We start from the raw sequence: 15530 nt of genomic DNA, 5'->3' as shown, positions 1-15530 counted from the left end.
ACATGGATGTCTTTGATTGGTCAGAAGCCGATAAGAGATCAGATGCAAAATCCAGTGTTATCTCGAGTGTAACTCCCAGAGAGAAACAGCACGTGAGCAACCCCTCACTAGGAGCTGAGCTGAGCTGAGTTGAATTGAAGCAAGGCGAATTGAGGTGAGGTGAATTGAGTTGAAGGTGAGGCGAAGGGAGGCAAGTTGAGTTGAGGCGAGGCAAGGGGAGGCAAGTTGAGGTGAACTGAGGTGAGGTGGAGAACAAAGGAACAGTGAAGCCTGGTACACATTCCTGGGTAGTGTGTTCAATTTTAAGTGCAGCATTGAGATCGCAGAGAAGTGACTGATGTGGTTTCCTTTGACTGTTTACAACTTGTCTCTGGAGATAAATTTGATATCTGGATATTTTTGATACTTGATATTATGATAGTTGATACTTTTGGGAATAAAAGAGTGAATTAATCAAATGAAAGAATACTCTGTGCCTTCTCAACTCACTTTCACTGAAGCTAACTGCTGTCTGAGGCGGAGATAGTAAACAATGGTGCAAATGAGTGAGGAATCTCTCAGCCAAGGGATGAAGTGTTTAGGCTATAGATTGCTGAACAATGCAAGAGTCATAATTAAAGACTGTCCATCATCTGGTCAGTACAATATCAGCATGTGACATTTATACCTTACAACAGCTGGGAGAGGTTCAGGGATAGTCTCACATCTGATGGCCTGAGCAGATTTTCTTCTGATGGGTCCCCTCTTTTGTCAGTGTTGACCTTCACATGCCTCCAGTTTCCCAGGTGCCTATCACCCCTGTGGTAGCTCATCTGAAAGGTGGACAGTGTATGCTGGAGCGATAACCAACCTTAGGAAGCATCCTGTCTTTACCCAAGAGCCAAAGACAGTTTTTCAGAAGGTATCAACGACTGGATGCCGAAACTAAACGGATGTTACCATCAGAAACACCAACATCAAACACAAGAAACTCTGTGCCATCTCCGCTGAGGTGAACTACGTCAGTAAACTGAACACTGGACTTCCTGTCCAAAATTATAGGATCCTAATGAACTCCTTCAGACAAGTCATGTCGCATTTCTAGAGCAAGTGGGACATGAACCCAGGCCCCCCCGGCTCAGAAATGGGGGCACGACCACGGCGCTAACAGTGGCCTATTAGTTTGTAATGGGAGTTTTCTCGGAATCAACAGAATAACAAAACAGGAAATATCCCCTCCTCCCACCTCAAGCCGCACCTCCATCTCCTACCGACTAACCTCATCCCGCCCCCTCGACCTGTCCGTCCTCCCTGGACTGACCAATCCCCTCCCTAACTCCCCACCTACACTCACCTTTACTGGCCCCATCCCCGCCTCTTCAACCTGGTTGTTTCCTCTCCACCTATCCATCTTCTATCCGCCTCCCACTCTCTCCCTATTTATTTCAGAACCCCCTTCCCCTCCCCCTTTTCTGATGAAGGGTCTAGGCCCGAAACGTCAGTCTCTCTGCTCCTATGATGCTGCTTGGCCTGCTGTGTTCATCCAGCCCTGCACCTTGTTGTCTCGGATTCACCAGCATCTACAGTTCGTACTATCTCTGATTCAAGGAAATAACAGGAAACAGGTGCGAAGAAACACAGGTACAAAGGTACTCCTAATCTGTCGTGGTTTGCTCCACTCAACCAACTGGTCATCCCATCCACCTAAAAATGACCCAACCACGACCAGGGAAAACTATTCCCTCTGAGGAATATTTTATCTGTAATATCCGTCACCATGTGGATCCAGCTTCGAGTTTCCGGATAGGGAACATGATAAGCTAGCTTCATGGTCGTGCAGCAATGTGCTTGAACAGATTTCAAAATGGGTACGTGTTCCATAAGCTCAAAGTGTCAACTTTAGATCGTCAGCACTACCTACAGCATAGCCATTCACTGCAGCGATAACCGGCTTTTGTGATGTTGCCACGCGGTTCCAATGGGAAAGGAAGTTCCCAGTATAACATTCCTGGAAAGTTTTCTTCTCCATCTCCTTGATATCAGCACCAGCTGGAGAAGAAACAGGAGTTAAACTACAGATCCAAAACACAATAAAACCTTGCAGTTATGTAGCACCTCTAAGAGTGGGGCAACATAAGGCACACGGGGGAGAACGGATCAGACAAAGATTGACAACGGGCCGAGACAAGAGATTTTAGAACAGGAGACCAAAAAACCAGCCGGTCAGGTCTCATTCAGCATTGCGAGCGTGAGAGACAGAGAGGGCGCGCGCGAGAGACAGAGAGGGGGACGGCGCGCGCAAGTGAGAGAGAGAGCGAGCACGAGAGACAGCCAGCGCGCAGAGACAGCCAGCGCATGAGACAGAGTCGAACAGATTGAGAGGGAATTCCAAAAGTTAAAATTTGACACAGATGTACATATGGCCATCTTTCTGGGTGAGGATGTAAAATTTTTCAAAGGTTTGTAGTTGAAAGAGATTACAGAAAAAGAAAGGGACTCGCGGGCGTTCTCTGTCTCTCGCGCTCATGGAAAGATCAAGGATGAGGATTTTCGAATCTGGGCTGTGGTGGATTGAGCCATTGTAAATCAGAACAGACATGGTGGATGGATGGGATAGTGCAAGACAGGATTTCGAAAGTGGAATTTTGGATCCACTCAAATTAACATGTACCATTGTCATGGATAAAGTGGAATGGGATGAATCTAAATTATGATTGCTTTTCTCTTAAGCCTGAGCATATAGTACATGAAGAATTTGAAACACTACTTTGGAGAAGCAGGTAGCTTTGAACCTAAGATTTCCAAAGCTCTCCATCATTGGGGTTTTCCTCCTGTTATGTTTGGATATCCTATTAATCAAGTGAGATTCATTACTATACTCAGTCAACTACTCCATGATCATTGTGTCATATTAGTACCAGGACGACAAAAGGGGAATAGATAGATCTGGGCATTTTTACCCCTCTTATCTATAAATTCCTGTTTTCCCAAAAACATTACACCATGTTGAAGGTAGACAACAGCCCATATTACAGAACATAGAACGCAGAACAGTACAGCACAGTACAGGCCCTTTGGCCCACGATGTTGTGCCGACCTATTATCCTACTAAGATCAAACTACTCTGCTTACCCTACATTTTATAATCCTCCATGTGCCTATCCAAGAGTCGCTTAAAAATCTCTAAAGTATCTGACTCCACTACCACTGCCGGCAGCGCATTCCACACGCCCAGCACTCTCTGTGTGAAGAACCTACCTCTGACATCACCCCTATACCTTCCTCCAATCACCTTAAAATTATGCCCCCTCGAAATAGTAATTTCCACCCTGGGAAAAAGTCTCTGCTATCCACTCTATCTGTGCCTCTCATATCTTGTACACCTCTATCAAGTCACCTCTCATCCTTCTTTGCTCCAATGAAAAAAGCCCAAGCTCTCTCAACCTTCCCTCATGAGACCTGCCCTCCAGTCCAGGCAGCATCCTGGTAAATGTCCTCTGCACCCTCTCTAAAGCTTCCACATCTTTCCTATAATGAGGCAACCACAACTGAACACAATATTCCAAGTGTGGTCTAACCAGAGTTTTATAGAGCTGCATCATAACCTCGCGGCTCTTAAACTCAATTCCCCTGCCAATGAAAGCTAACACACCATAAGCCTTCTTTACAACTCTATCAACTTGGGTGGCAACTTTGAGAGATCTACGGACGTGGACCCCAAGATTCCTCTGTTCCTCCACACTGCCGAGAATCCTGCCATTAACCCTGTATTCTGCATTCTAATTCGACCTTCCAAAATGAATCACTTCACACTTTTCTGGGTTGAATTCCATCTACCACTTCTTTGCCCAGCTCTGCATCCTGTCAATGTCCCGTTGCAACATAGAACAGCCCTCCACGCTGTCCACAACTTCACCAACCTTTGTGTCATCAGCAAACTTACTAACCCACCCTTCCACTTCCTCATCCAAGTCATTTATAAAGATCACAAAGAGCAGAGGCCCCAGAACAGATCCCTGTGGAACACCGCTGGTCACCGAGCTCCAGGCTGAATACTTTCCATCTACTACCACACTCTGTCTTCTATTGGACAGCCAGTTTTGTATCCAGACAGCCAAATTTCCCTGAATCCCATGCCTCCCTACATTCTGAATGAGCCTGCAATGGGGAACCTTATCAAATGCCTTGCTAAAATCCATACACACATCAACTGCTCTCCCTTCATCGAAGTATTTTGTCACGTCCTCAAAGAATTCAATAAGACTTGAGGCATGACCTGCCCCTCAAAGCCATGCTGACAATTTCTAACCAAACTGTGCTTTTCCAAATAATCATAAATACTGTCTCTCAGATTCCTCTCCAATAATTTGCCCACCACACAAGAAAGATTGACCGGTCTGTAATTCCCAGGATTATCCCTATTCCCTTTCTTGAACAAAGGAATAACATTTGCCTCCCTCTAATCATCTGGTACTACTCCAGTGGACAGTGAGGACGCAAAGATCATTGCCAAAGGGTCAGCAATCTCTTCCCTCGCTTCCCGTAGTAACCTTGGGTATATCCCGTCTGGCCCAGGGGACTTATGTATCCTCATGTTTTTCAAAGTTTCTAGCATATCCTCCTTCCTAACATCAACCTGTTCGAGCATATCTGCCTGCTTCATGCTGTCCTCACAAATGTCAACGTCCCTCTCACTGGTGAATACTGATGCAAAGTATTCATTAAGGACCTCCCCTACCTCCTCTGATTCCAGGCACAAGTTCCTTCCACTATCCCTGATTGGCCCTACCCTCATGCTGGCCATCCTCTTGTTCCTCACATAAGTATAGAATACCTTGGGGTTTTCCTTAATCCTACCTGCCAAGGCTTTTTCATACCCCCTTCTAGCTCTCCTAAGTCCATTCTTCAGTTCCTTCCTGGCTACCTTGTAGACCCCTAGAGCCCTGCCTGATCCTTGCTTCCTCAATCTTAAGTAAGCTTCCTTCTTCCTCTTGACTAGATGTTCCACATGTCTTGTCATCCAAGGTTCCTTCACCTTACCATCCTTTCCTTGCCTCAGTGGGACAGACCTATCCAGTACTTGTAGCAACTGCTCCCTAAACAACTTCCACATTTCTGCCATGCATTTCCCAGAGAACATCTGATCCCAGTTTATGCTCCGCAGTTCCTGCCTAATAGCATTGTAATTCCCCCTCCCTCAATTAAAAAGTTTCCCATACCGTCTGCTCCTATCCCTCTCCATGACTATAGTAAAGGTCACTATCGCCAAAATGCTTTTCCACCAAGAGATCTGACACCTGGCCTGGTTCATTGCCAAGCACCAAGTCCAATATGGCCTCCCCTCCCATCGGCCTATCTACATATTGAGTCAGAAATCCTTCCTAGACACACCTGACAAAAATCGGCCCCATCCAAACTATTTGCACTTTGGAGGTTCCAGTCTATATTAGGGAAGTTGAGGTCACCCATAACAACAGCCCTATTACTTCTGCACCTTTCCAAAATCTGCCCCTATTATAAGTCACTGATGAACATTCGCCTCGATACCTGCCTGCAAATGCCTTTTCACTTCCTGTCAGGACAATGGCTCCGACTGTCGAGTCATCCTCAAACAAGTCCAGTGCCTGACCGAGTTCCTTCATCAAAGCATCACACAAAGCGTTCAATGCCTTTGGCCGATTCAGCTGGATAAACCCCACATTCTTCTGCTCACCCTTTTTCTCCACGAGTAAGTGTTGATACTGGCCACCTTCGAACGAGAGTGACAAGGACAGTATGTTAATGAATGACTTCTGAATGGATAGTACAAGATCTGAGATTTGTGGCAATCCTTAAGCAGCGCAGCAATGGATTGATACTCCAAAACAGAAATGATCTATAAAAGAACTTTTTACTTATTTATTTTTATTTATTGGGGCAGCACAGTGGCCCAGTGGTTAGCATTGCTGCCTCACAGCGCCAGGGACCCGGATTCGATTCCACCCTCGGGCGACTGTCTGCGTGGAGTTTACACATTCTCCCCGTGCCTGTGTGGGTTTTCTCCGGGTGCTCCGGTTTCCTCCCACAGTCCAAAGGTGTGCAGGCTAAGTGGATTGGCCATGCTAAATTGCCCATAGTGTTCAGGGATGTGTAGCTTAGGTGGGTTATAGGGGGATGGGTCCGATTGAGATGATCCAAGGGTCAGTGTGGACTTGTTGGGCCGAAGGCCTGGTTTCCACATTGTAGGGATTCTATGATTCTATTCTATGACTCTATGATTTCTCTCACGAGCCATTCTACTTCCATCATTGGTCAACTTCCAAGAATGCTGATCAGCATGCGATAGGTGATGGATTAGTTTTCATTCATTTTTGTTTCATTACCAGAAGATAAGCATAGGAATAGTATTAGGCTACTTAACCCATTCAATTCAGTCATGGCTGACTGAACACTTCATTACCCTTTATCCACCCCATCCCTATAACCCTGTACGTCATTGGTAGTTAGAAATCCATCATCCTCTACCTTAAACATACTCAAAGACTGAGCTTCCACAGCCCTCTGTAGTAGAAACTTCCAGAAGTTCACAACAATGAGTTTAAAAAAAAGGTTTCTCCACATCTTGGACCAAAATGGCATTCCCCTTGTTTTTACATAGTGTCTCTCTCTGGTTCTAGATTCAGGGGAAACATCTGGCCTGCACCTACCCTGTCAGTCCCTTTCAGCATTTTGCAAGCACGGTACTAAAAGGCTCAGATGCATTTCTGAGCTATAGGATAGACATGGGAATAGGCTTGAAGGCTGAATGGCCTGCACCAATGTTTCAAAAAAAAAACTGTCGAAGATTTGAACCCTGGCCTGTCACATTCGCTTCTTTTTAAGAAAGTTCATTCACAGGCCAGTATTCACTGCCCATTTCTAATTATCCTTAATGGAGTAAGCTGCCTTCTCCAATACAGCTGAGTGCCTGGCGAGGCTCTTTCTGTGGGGAGTTAAAAGTCCCCTACAATCGCTGAGGATCCCCTTCCAGGACAGATGGGTGCAAACTCCAATTTTCCTTCCCTCTAATGACACTAGTGAACGTGACGACAACGCCGTATTGAACTGCACAAAGCCAGCCTGTGTACGTGAAGGGAAGCTTTGAGATAGGTGAAGAGGCCCCTACGCAATCTGACTCTACCTCCAAATGCACTCTGTGTCAAAACAAAATGAAAACAGTGGTCAGTAAAAAGGTCTTCATTTTTCACACTAAAGGCCTTGACCAGCCTGAACAATATTGGGAACTGGATGCCTGGAAAGACTCGTAAATCCTTTTCTGGTTAGTGCAATGTCTTCAAGACAAGTGTGATACAGACTGCCATGCTGTCAATGCAGTCTTCTCCCTGTTTTCAAGCTTCTGTGTAAAATTCTGGAGCATCTCCACAGCCAGAATGGGGTTGAGAAACTTATCAGCCACAACTGAATGGTGGAGCAGAGTCGATGGGCCGAATGGCTTAATTTCTGCTCCTAGGTCTGATGGTTTCAGCCAGGGAAATGGGCAGATCAGCTGGTGGATACTCACTGACCTCCTCAGCCTCACTAGTGAGGCCCCACACAAGGATCCTGATGTAATTGCACATGCCAGTATGGTCCGGCTCTGCTCTGGCTGACCGTTGTGATCCATGTGAGAAGCTGGCACGTGTTTGGCTAATCTGGAGTCCGCCGTACAGAACTTCAGCTTATCACAGGCATCCTTCTATAGGGATTTCCTGTTCCACTGATGGGAAATGGCTGGCAAATTTGGAACAACCAGAGTTTTGGGTTATCCGATATCGATTTATCATGATTTCACTGTATTAGAGATAATGGGGAATGACAGCCAAGTCTGGTTGTGCTCGGCCAGTATCCCTTTCATTTTTGGGGAGGCACTGTTGTAGTGGTAATGAGACTGGACACAATCACAAGACAGTGTTCTGATGATGCAGGTTCGAATCCCACCGTGGTTGAATTGAAATTCAATTCAATTCAATAAAGAGCTGGGCTAATCGTGACCATGTCACCACTACCAATTGTTGTAAAAATCCATCTGGTTCACTCAAGCCCGATAGGGAGGGTAGTCTGCCACCATTGCCTTGTTCTGATCTACAGAACCTATGGGGAGAGGCAATGGCCTAGTGGTACTTTCGTTGGACTGTTAATCCAGAGACCCAGCTAATGTTCTGGGGACCCAGGTTCGAATCCTGCCACGGCAGATGGTGGAATTTGAATTCAATAAATATCTGGAATTAAGAATCTAATGGTGACCATGTGCCAATTGTTGGAAAAACCCATCTGGTTCACTAATTCCCTTCGAGGAACTGCCACCCTGGCCTACATGTGACTCCACACCCACAGAAAGGTGGTTGACTCTGAACTGCCCTCTGGGCAGTTAGGGATGAGCAGTAAATGCTGCCTAGCTGTCATCCCATGAATGAATAAAGGAAAAAAACATGTTACTCCATATCCAGTTTCTCTGAGCTATCCTCTCAGCAATTAAGATTGAGCAATAAGTGCTAGCCAATGAGACCATCATCCCATGAATGAATTTTTAAAGAAATTCCAGTAAACATCACTGGTTGAATCTATCCCAAAATTCAAATCCTGAGGCAAATTCCATTGCTACACTGACTGAGGTGAACTATATTCCTGTAACATTATGGTTATGTTCCCACACTCATAATGCAGTGTTCTGGAATGATATGACTTCAAATCTCACCATCACAGCTGTGGAATTTAAATTCAATTGATTAATTACAATCTGGAATAAAATTTACTATCAGAATGGTACAGCATGGAACTATTGGATTGTGATAGAGATTGGCTCATGAAGGAGATTACCAAAAAGTAATAAAATAATCTTGTGAATGCATGTGAAGACACTAATACTGGCCCTATCCATTGCATAAGAAAGAAATAACTTGGCAAACTTCAATTTTCTCCAATAACAATAACTAATCGAGTATCAAATTAACCAAACCCTTTTCATGTGGCTCAAAATGGTTCAAATTCTGTTTTAAACGATTATTTTTTGATTTTACAACTGATGCGGTGAAATTAACTTCAAGGATCGTGTCCAACAGACTGATTCAATCCTGATTTTGCATCTGATAAACCACTAGAAACATAGGCCAATGACAGCCACGGGTGTCATTGCATCAGGACAATATTTCCAGGGAAAAAAAAAACTTAGACCTGGATTATGTTAGGTCTCAAACAAAAGGGCCAGAATTTTTGTTACCAGAATTTTGGTGGTACATACCCAACTTTTGGTTACATACGAATTGTGGTAGAGGCATAAACCCTCATACCTTTTAAGAAGTATTTAGATGTGCACTTGCGACTCCAAGAAATACAAGACTATAGGCCAACTGATAGAACATAGGGCTAGAACAGTTAGGTGGTTGTTTTTCACCGGTTCACTCGATGGACCAAAGGGCCTCCTTCAGTGCAGCAGACCTCTATGACCCATAAAATCTGCCAGGTACTTACTTACTCCAAGGCTCATCCGTTCCCATCTGCTTTCTTTCCTTTTTACTTTTGATCTTTTTCTTTTCTCTTTTAAGCCTCCAACAGCAGCAGCAGTAACGCCAGGACGAACCGGACACGGCTCCGCCCCACAAGTGAGGAACAGGCCCTGCATTGACTACCCCCCGGCCCAGACTAGGCCGAGGATCCACGTTCGCACCTAGGCCCGAACTCCTGAAGTTGGACAAAAATGATCTTGTCCTGTGCAGCAGGTCTTCTTTGTTTTCAATTTCTAAGAATTTCAACAGCCCGATAGCAGGCGGTCTCATCTAGGAGTGGCGGTTTCAGTCCTGAATGGCGGTCTTCTTTGGCGAAGGCTTCCGGCCTAGCATCCAGCATCCGAGTGTGGCAGTCTCGTCTTGGCTATGTCTTCAGGGCATTCCATTGTTCCTAACTCAGCTTTCCCTGAGCCCAGGAGCCATTAACTGAACTGTGATGAATGTTGGCTTAATTTTACTTTTTTTTTCTTATAATGTATGACTTCTGTCATTGATGTAAGCACCGCGGTAGGGCAGCTTATAAAACTTTTCACTTTTTTTTCATGTAAACATAGACATGGCACTAAATTTCTATTCTACCCACTGTGTAGAGGGTAAATCCCCAGTCAATGTGGTGTGGGCAGTAATGGTGACCCGCCCTTGTTCACAAGTTTTTTTTTCTCTCCGCTACACAAACTAACAACCCTTGAACACATTATTGCATCAATAACAGTAACTTTCAGGCAGAGTTTCTGCAGAATCGAAACGCTGTGGTGATCACAATGGGGATGATGGCTACACTGAACTGACTCCTCAATTTAAAAGTGACATGGGTTCCTTTCTGAAGAAGGGTCCAGACCTGAAATGTCAGCCTTCCTGCTCCTTCGATGCTGCTTGGCCTGCTGTGTTCATCCAGCTCTACACCTTGTTACCTTGGGTTCCTTTTCAATGGGTTTGTTGCACAGTAATTCCGTGCCTGATAGAAAGCTCCATTTTTAAAACTGCACAGAAAGTATCAAAGCAGTTAGGAAGTTTAAAGTGAAATGTTATCACATCACAAATATGGCTGTCCAGGGACAAAAACTGAAGCCCCCTCTCACCCCAATCCCTGATCCAAGGAGGGAATAGTTCATATTTTTAACTGTGGACTCTTCCCTGAGCAGAGATAAACTGGGCCCTAATGGGGAATGATTGCCAAGCCTGGTTCTGCTCGCCTTGTAGCCCCCTCATTCACTGTCAGCAAGTGGCTGGGTTTGAAGGAGTTAAAGCCTCCCCCAGAGACAGATTCTTAATAAAGATACAGAAGACCAAGATTAAAAATGACAATTTTTGGAGCACGGGGGAGAGGTGGTCTGTGAAGCGATGGCTTGAAGCAACTTCTGCAAATTTATTTTCAGCTGCTTTTCACCTTGGTTCATAAACAAGTCAGTAACAAAGACATCAGCAAAGAAGAGAGTGCTCTGTAAATGGGTGCAATGCAATCTTGCAGGGCTGCAGAGAGGGTTGGCGGTGCATTTTCATCGTCTTGCACTGTCCTCAAGTTTTCAAAGGTCACTCGCAGTTTGCATTCACCGTCCCACCCCCCTGCGCCTTGGAAAAGGCCCCGACCTCGGGTTTGCACAGACTTAAAGCAGGTTTCCTGCCGCCTCTAGCGCCGGGAAAGGTGCAGAGCTTACCTGCGCTGTACGCCCTGACTGCATTGGACCTGGAGGCACGGAGAGAAAACGCAGCCGCCCTAAACAGAAAGGACATTGTTGCCATTCTTTGCATGGGATCCGCCTATGCCTCTGTCCCAGATCCTGAGAATATCGCGATAGCCTAAACGCCACCCTGCCCGGGAGCTGTCAATCACCCGATCTGGGCTGTGCACCACCAATTGATTGCAGATTAATCCACTTATTCATTTTTGTCCCTGCTGGAACTCTTGCGTCAACGTCGTTTACACGGACAGGCATCTTAAATTTTAACAGCAAAAAGAAAATGCATCCACTAAACAATGATGAATGGTACATTTGGTCCTTGACTTGGAAATCTCACCGAAATGCAATCATTTGCCAACACTGCTGTAACTGATTTATACAAGGAGTGTGGTAGTGGCTCTGTGTCTGAGCCAGAAGACCTGTGTTCTAAATCTCTAAAGAGGTGTGACAAAACATCTGAAAGAGGTTGTTCAGAAAATATCTGCATTTAATTGATACCTACCCGCATGTTTCCACTTTTCTTTTGGGATTGTTATTTCACTAGAGTGAGGCTATTTCCTTCACATTCGATATTTTCATCTGAACCATGTTGTCCGCCTTCACATGTCAACATATTTTCCTAACTGTGTGAAAAGGATGCTGCTTCAGTCTTTCTCCTGTGGTATCATACTGATATTTCTGAGATGAAAGGAATTTGGGAACTGATATGCATTTGAATTGACCAGGAGCAATCTAATGTGAACACTGATCTTAGACTCACAACAGCAAAGAAGAGGCCATTCAGTCCATCATGTCCATACCAACATTCTGTCAAACAATCAATCGGTCTCATCGCACCCCCAGCCCGCTCTTCATCCACTGCAGAGATAGTAGGAACTGCAGGTGCTGGAGAATCTGAGATAACAAGGTGTAGAACTGGATGAACACAGCAGGCCAAGCAGCATCAGAGGAGCAGGAACCTGCTGTGTTCATCCAGCTCTACACCTTGTTATCTCTTCATCCACTGCAGGTTATTTTCCCCCGAGAGCTCATTGAATTTTTCTTTTCATATTGTTGATTTTAAATGTATCCAAGTACCATAAACACACAGCTGGTGATTCCCTTCCCCAATATTTGAGTAATTTTCAGATCAACAGCTCAAACGGCATAATGATGCCCATTATGTGCACAGGGACGGGGTGAGGGGAAGGGGTTTCTGCAGTGATGCAGTCTGTGCTTTTGGATTAGAGGTTGCTTTTAAACACATATGGAATTGGGGGACAGCATCTCCTTTGAGACTGTTTGCCTGAGAGCCCTGTCAGCGAGTTAGAGGGGGTTATGCTTTGGGATGTAATGGGTTTCTTTTGACTGTGCCAGCTCCTTGTTTTCACCCTTTATTAAGAATGCCTGTTTGCCTCCCCTTTTTCGACAAGATCTGGTGTTGTGCGTCTTAACTGAAATGGAAGAATCTCCCTCCAGCGTACAAGGGCGAATAACAAAAATACATTTAAAATAACTCAATAACTCATCAGACTGATTCCCAGGATGGCAGGACTAACAAATGAAGAAAGATTGGATCAACTGGGCTTGTACTACTCACTGGAATTTCGAAGAATGAGGGAGTGATATCATAGAAACATATAAAATCGTGATGGGACTGGACAGGCTAGATGCGGGTATAATGTTCCTGATGTTGGGGAAGCCCACAACTAAGGGTCACAGTCTAAGAATAATGGGTGAGCCATTCAGGACTGAGATGAGGAAGAATTTCTTTACTCAGAGAGCTGTGAACCTGTGGAATTCTGTCCCACAGAAAGTTGTTGAGGCCAGTTCATTAGATATATTCAAGAGGGAGCTGGCGTGGCCCTTGCAGCTAAAGGGATCAAGGGGTATGGAGAGAAAGCAGGAATGGGATACTGAGATTGCAAGATCAGCCGTGATTATATTAAATGTTTATGCAAGCTTGAAGGGCCAAACGGCGTACTCCTGCTCCTATTTTCTATGTTTCTATGAACTTGAAGTGTCACTGCACTGAAAATGTTACCTGTGCTTGCTTTTCACAGATGCTGCCAGACCTGCTAATTTCTCCAAAAATTTCTGGTTTTATTTCAGATTTACAGCATCTGCAGTTCTTTGTTTTGCTTCTAGGACATTAACAGAAATGCAGAAGAACTAATCACTTCCTTGTGTCAGGTCTCTTCAAAATACACCAAAAACAGTGCCACTCTGCTTTGAGATAGTAAGAACTGCCGATGCTGGAGTCAGAGATAACACAGTATGGAGCTGGAGGAACACAGCAGACCAGGCAGCATCAGAGGAGCAGGAAAGCTGACGTTTCGGGTTGAAGAAGGGTCCCGACCCTAAACGTCAGCTTCCGTGCTCATCTGATGCTGCCTGGTCTGCTTTATTAACATTTACATAATTCTGCCTGGCTACATAACCAATATGACTTATTTTACGTTTCAAACGGTAACCTTCCTAGCTTACAGTACCTTGTACAAGTTCAAGAGATGCTCGACTATCTGCTGGGAAAAATTAAGGCCAAATCCCAACTGGAATTGTCTGAACCTCACAGAGATGTCAAAAATTGCAGGAGCTTTATTTAAAAGCAAGAACAACTTGGTAAAACTATTGGTGTTGCCATGATGTGATAGCCACCGATTTTTCTTTTCAGTTGCCCCTCCAAATTTGGGTCCAAGCCCAGAAAAATCTATGCTTTATGACCCTTTAGGACCTAAAAGACCCTTTATCATTCTATAATATCTTGCTTCACCATTAGATAAAAGCTCTAATGAGCATAAGTAAGCATGAACATTCTTCCACAAAGGCATATGTAGACACCAGACGTTGCATGAGGGCAAATAGTCTAAGGTTGAATTATCTTTCTCTTTCTTTCTGGATGTTTGGATGTTGGTTGACAGGAAAACCAAATGCAGTAACCTCCCTGAATGCTCTTTCACAACATACAGCTCCAATCCTTACACTGTGTCTTCTGTACGATATATCATGCTGCTGTGTGATTGAGTACAGGAAATGTCTCATTGTTGACCTGGCCAGGTCTGGTCTTCATAGGCTGAGGGGAAGACACTTCATGCTTCGCCTGGAGCAGTAACTGTCTCAGATTGTTCCAGTCATCAGAATTGAATCAAGGGTGAGAGTCCTACAAAATGCCTGAAACCATTCAAACAGTTTGTCAGACCTTAGACCTTAGAAACTAGAGAAGATGGTGATGTAATGGTAACAGCACCAGCCTAGTAATCCAGAGAATCTGACTAATGTTCTGGGGAAAAGGATTCAAATCCCGTGAATAAAAATCCAGAATTGAAATAGTGACCTTTGCTGCTTGCTGTAAAAACTCTCTGGTTCACTCATGTTCTTTAGGGAAGGAAATGCTGACCTGGTCAGGCTCCAGACCCACAGCAATGTGGTTGCCTCTGCATTACCCTCTGAAATGATTGTATAAGCTCATCGTACAAGGACACTTAGGGATGGGCAATAAAGCCCTTGCCAGCAGTCCCCATATCCCATGGAAGCTTTGTTTCAAAAAAAAACTATGCCTACACAGGAAACTGATATTTAATAAAGGAGCCTTGGGTTTGGAAATTGAACAAGATTAATCCAAATATACAGAAGAGTAAACAACGGGCTAAAATAACCCAATCAATGTAAAATAGAATAAAACAGTTTCAAGAGATCTGCACATGTATTTCAGACAATCCCTCCAATAATGGCGAATAAAATGTGAAGAGATTTCATTATCAAGGCGGAGATGCTTTTCTTTCTTGTAACTGTAACCCGGAGGATATGTAGCATGTCGTTATTACAAAGCCCCTCCTACCTGGGATTTGATTTCTTTCTCTCTCTCTTTCACTCCTGTTTTTGTGGTACCCAGTCAGTTCATTGCATTCATAGTCTGCTCTAAATTCTTGCCTGCAAATCCGGTGACATTGCAGGCGCCGGTTTCACTTCAGGACTGTCCCTGGTTTGAATCATAATCCGATTAGGATTTGACGGTGTGGCGAGGAAGGAAGAGGCACAGAGAGAGAGACAGCGAGCAGCGAGTGAGTGAGTGTTAGTCCCGCGCCATTGACTGCAATCCAGCTCAGCGGTCACACTGACTCTAAACCTTGCCAGAGGTGAGTACAGTACCGGACTCTTCATTTAAGGATGGGTAAATGGGGTTTGTCAAACAAAGACAGGGGATAATGGCATTTCTGAAAACAAAAAAAAAATACGATTTACAAAAGGAAAAAAAATGTCACGCTTGATTTATTCAATAACAATGAACTCTAGTAAAACAAATCCCCAAGCAATTACACAAAGAATGGGCGACCGCTCCAGTGTGTGTTAGATTCAGATCCAAACTGCCATC

The 15530-nt window shown here is 44.6% G+C and overlaps 1 protein-coding gene across 1 annotated transcript; it reads right to left on the bottom strand.

The window, feature by feature from the left end:
* Nucleotides 1-1849: 1849 nt before the first annotated feature.
* On the bottom strand, nucleotides 1850-11342 carry echs1 (enoyl CoA hydratase, short chain, 1, mitochondrial). Its single transcript, XM_048616406.1, has 3 exons — nucleotides 11156-11342; nucleotides 5531-5728; nucleotides 1850-2028 (listed from the first exon to the last, which is right to left on the bottom strand). Exons 1-3 carry the CDS (start codon nucleotides 11247-11249, stop codon nucleotides 1865-1867), a joined length of 456 nt encoding a protein of 151 aa, XP_048472363.1. The 5' UTR covers nucleotides 11250-11342; the 3' UTR covers nucleotides 1850-1864.
* Nucleotides 11343-15530: the final 4188 nt, after the last annotated feature.

This window comes from Rhincodon typus, chromosome 34 (assembly GCF_021869965.1).
Source record: "Rhincodon typus isolate 14 chromosome 34, sRhiTyp1.1, whole genome shotgun sequence".
Lineage (NCBI taxonomy): Eukaryota > Metazoa > Chordata > Chondrichthyes > Orectolobiformes > Rhincodontidae > Rhincodon > Rhincodon typus.
The sequence above is the reverse complement of the archived record's forward strand: the minus strand, read 5'-3'. Positions and strand labels throughout refer to the sequence as shown.